The sequence below is a fragment of the Pyrus communis genome, chromosome 13, assembly GCF_963583255.1.
Source record: "Pyrus communis chromosome 13, drPyrComm1.1, whole genome shotgun sequence".
NCBI classification, from domain to species: Eukaryota; Viridiplantae; Streptophyta; class Magnoliopsida; order Rosales; family Rosaceae; genus Pyrus; species Pyrus communis.
Genome location: NC_084815.1, coordinates 16269030 through 16271266, shown reverse-complemented (window position 1 = coordinate 16271266; position 2237 = coordinate 16269030). Strand labels below are relative to the sequence as shown.

Sequence of the window (2237 nt, the reverse complement as noted above, 5' to 3'; positions counted from 1 at the left end):
AATAGGTCTATCTTTTTATTCAATACCGAGTAAAACAAGGAGAGATTCTAATCTGTCTTCCCAAAAGCTCTAACCTCTACGTATCGCCCACTTCTTTCACTTTGGTCAGCGGCCAAACAACAAAGCAGAGTTTGTGGGAGTTATTTACAAAGGCGCTCTATAGTCTATAGCTCTGTGCTAGTGACTAAAGTCCTACCGTTGGCTTTTGTCTCAGTTCCTTCTGCTGGGGACCTCATCACTTTGCAAAACAGCCAAAGTTGATACGGGCAACTTCAGTTTCAGGCCTTGTCGATAGGCATTGGCTACTGCAATATCTCGACCTAATACACATAGGAATCAAGATATGTATGAGATGAGGATATATAAGTACAAAACCCTAAAAATCACTTACATTTTTTGATCAAACGATTCTGATTCCTAGACGGCCCAAAATCTTGAACATGGCACTTTCTATGTATTCTATTGTGAAAAATAGAGCAAAGTACAAGAGTATGTGCTCAAAATTTTGTACAAAACACTGTTCGGCATATTCTTCAATAAACTCCTACCAGTAAAACGACAGAATGAATCAACCTCCAAACTTCAATATAAATTGAAACAATTAGGTAGTTTTATCTAATCAAACACAACAATCCGATCAAACGTAGGAAAGTAATACCATGACAACTTTTTCAGCAAAATTTTGTTTCCTTACTTTGGTCTTCATTATTTTTCCATCTGTTTTATCAACCAGAACTCGAAAGTTCAAAGCAGAGAAACCATGCATGAGAATGCAGCTGTATTACCACGACAAACTGTTTGACGGCACGGAGAAGGATAAGACTAATGCAACATCTGCTGTAGCAGCAAATTCAACCAAGCTTGCACCAAACTCTCAATTCGGTATGCTTGTTGTCTTTAATGACCCTATTACAAAGGACGATAAGTATCAATCTCCGCCCATTGCAAATGCACAAGGCTTCTATTTCTACGACAGAAAGGACACCTACTCAGCTTGGTTTGCGTACACATTGGTATTCAACTCAAGTGAGCACAGGGGTACATTGAATATCATGGGTGCGGATTTGATGCCAGAGAAAACTAGGGATCTTTCGGTTGTTGGAGGGACTGGAGACTTCTTCATGGCTAGAGGGATTGCCACTCTTCAAACTGATACTTTCCAGGGTGCATATTATTTTCGCCTCAAGATGGATATCAAGTTGTATGAATGTTACTAATTATGTTAAGATTTGAGATAAGAAATTTTCTGTAACGTTATGTTGCTAGTCACATGTTCCCGAGTGTCATAGTAATTCCATGATAATTTTCTAGCTATTTTCTTGCATTATGTGGAGAGGCACTTCTGTTGCAATCTTAATTACTACTAAATATATAGAGAGAGGATTAAGGAGGTTCATCTAGTGTGCTATGACTAGTCATGACAATAATCTAAAGTTTCGGATCATCTTGTTTTCAGAGGTGTAATTGCACGGAAAGAATATCTCAAGGTTAATATACAAGGCAACTTGCCTGTTCCCATATTTTTCTTGGTGATATAACAAACATCATTTGCATTCACACAAAGACTAATAACACATATCCAAGTTCCTTTGTCAATTTCATCAAATCATATGGCAGTTCGTTAGTTAGTTTTACTAATGAGTGTTGCTATCTACATAGCCATTTTTACCTTTCACATACATCGGTTAAATTTTGTCCTTTAACCCTCTTCAATTCACTTGATCTGACTGTTTATATATGGATTTTTAAGGATTTCTATGAGCTTGATTTATGATTTTGATGGATTTTTATAGGGAGATGGGGAATAGGCTTACTATCAGAACCCTGCTGAGATTTTAAATCAGAAGAAGATCAACTTCTTAGGGTGAATTTTTTATTTGTGATCAACTTCTTTCCTCCAACCTTTCATCCCCAACTATTCATAGCCATTTTCCCCTCTTCAATTATTCTTTTGCCGCTGTATATTTGTCACCGCATCATTCCTCAGTTTCATGTAGGCCTGGCAAACGGGTCGTGTCTGTCGTGTTCGTATCGTTTTCATGTAACACCTGTTATCTTAACGGGTCGTGTCGTGTCACACCCGTTATCTTAACGGGTCCTTAACAGGTCGGGTCACTTTACCCGATGGGTAAAGTGACCCGACCCGTTATGACCCGTTAAGAAAAATATTTTTTTTTTCTTAAATTTGCACATACCACACATTGCCACATAAATATTACTTCAAAACATTAAAACAC

General features: G+C 37.7%; 1 protein-coding gene across 1 annotated transcript; it reads left to right on the top strand.

Moving 5' to 3' along the window:
• The first annotated feature begins 659 nt into the window (after positions 1-659).
• LOC137711990 (dirigent protein 5-like) lies at positions 660-1217 on the top strand. Its single transcript, XM_068451135.1, has one exon. It carries the CDS (start codon positions 660-662, stop codon positions 1215-1217), a length of 558 nt encoding a protein of 185 aa, XP_068307236.1.
• The last annotated feature ends 1020 nt before the right edge of the window (positions 1218-2237 follow it).

Excerpts from the sequence above, each read along its gene's own strand:
- LOC137711990 (XM_068451135.1), top strand. The coding sequence starts at position 660 with ATGACAACTTTTTCAGCAAAATTTTGTTTCCTTACTTTGGTCTTCATT.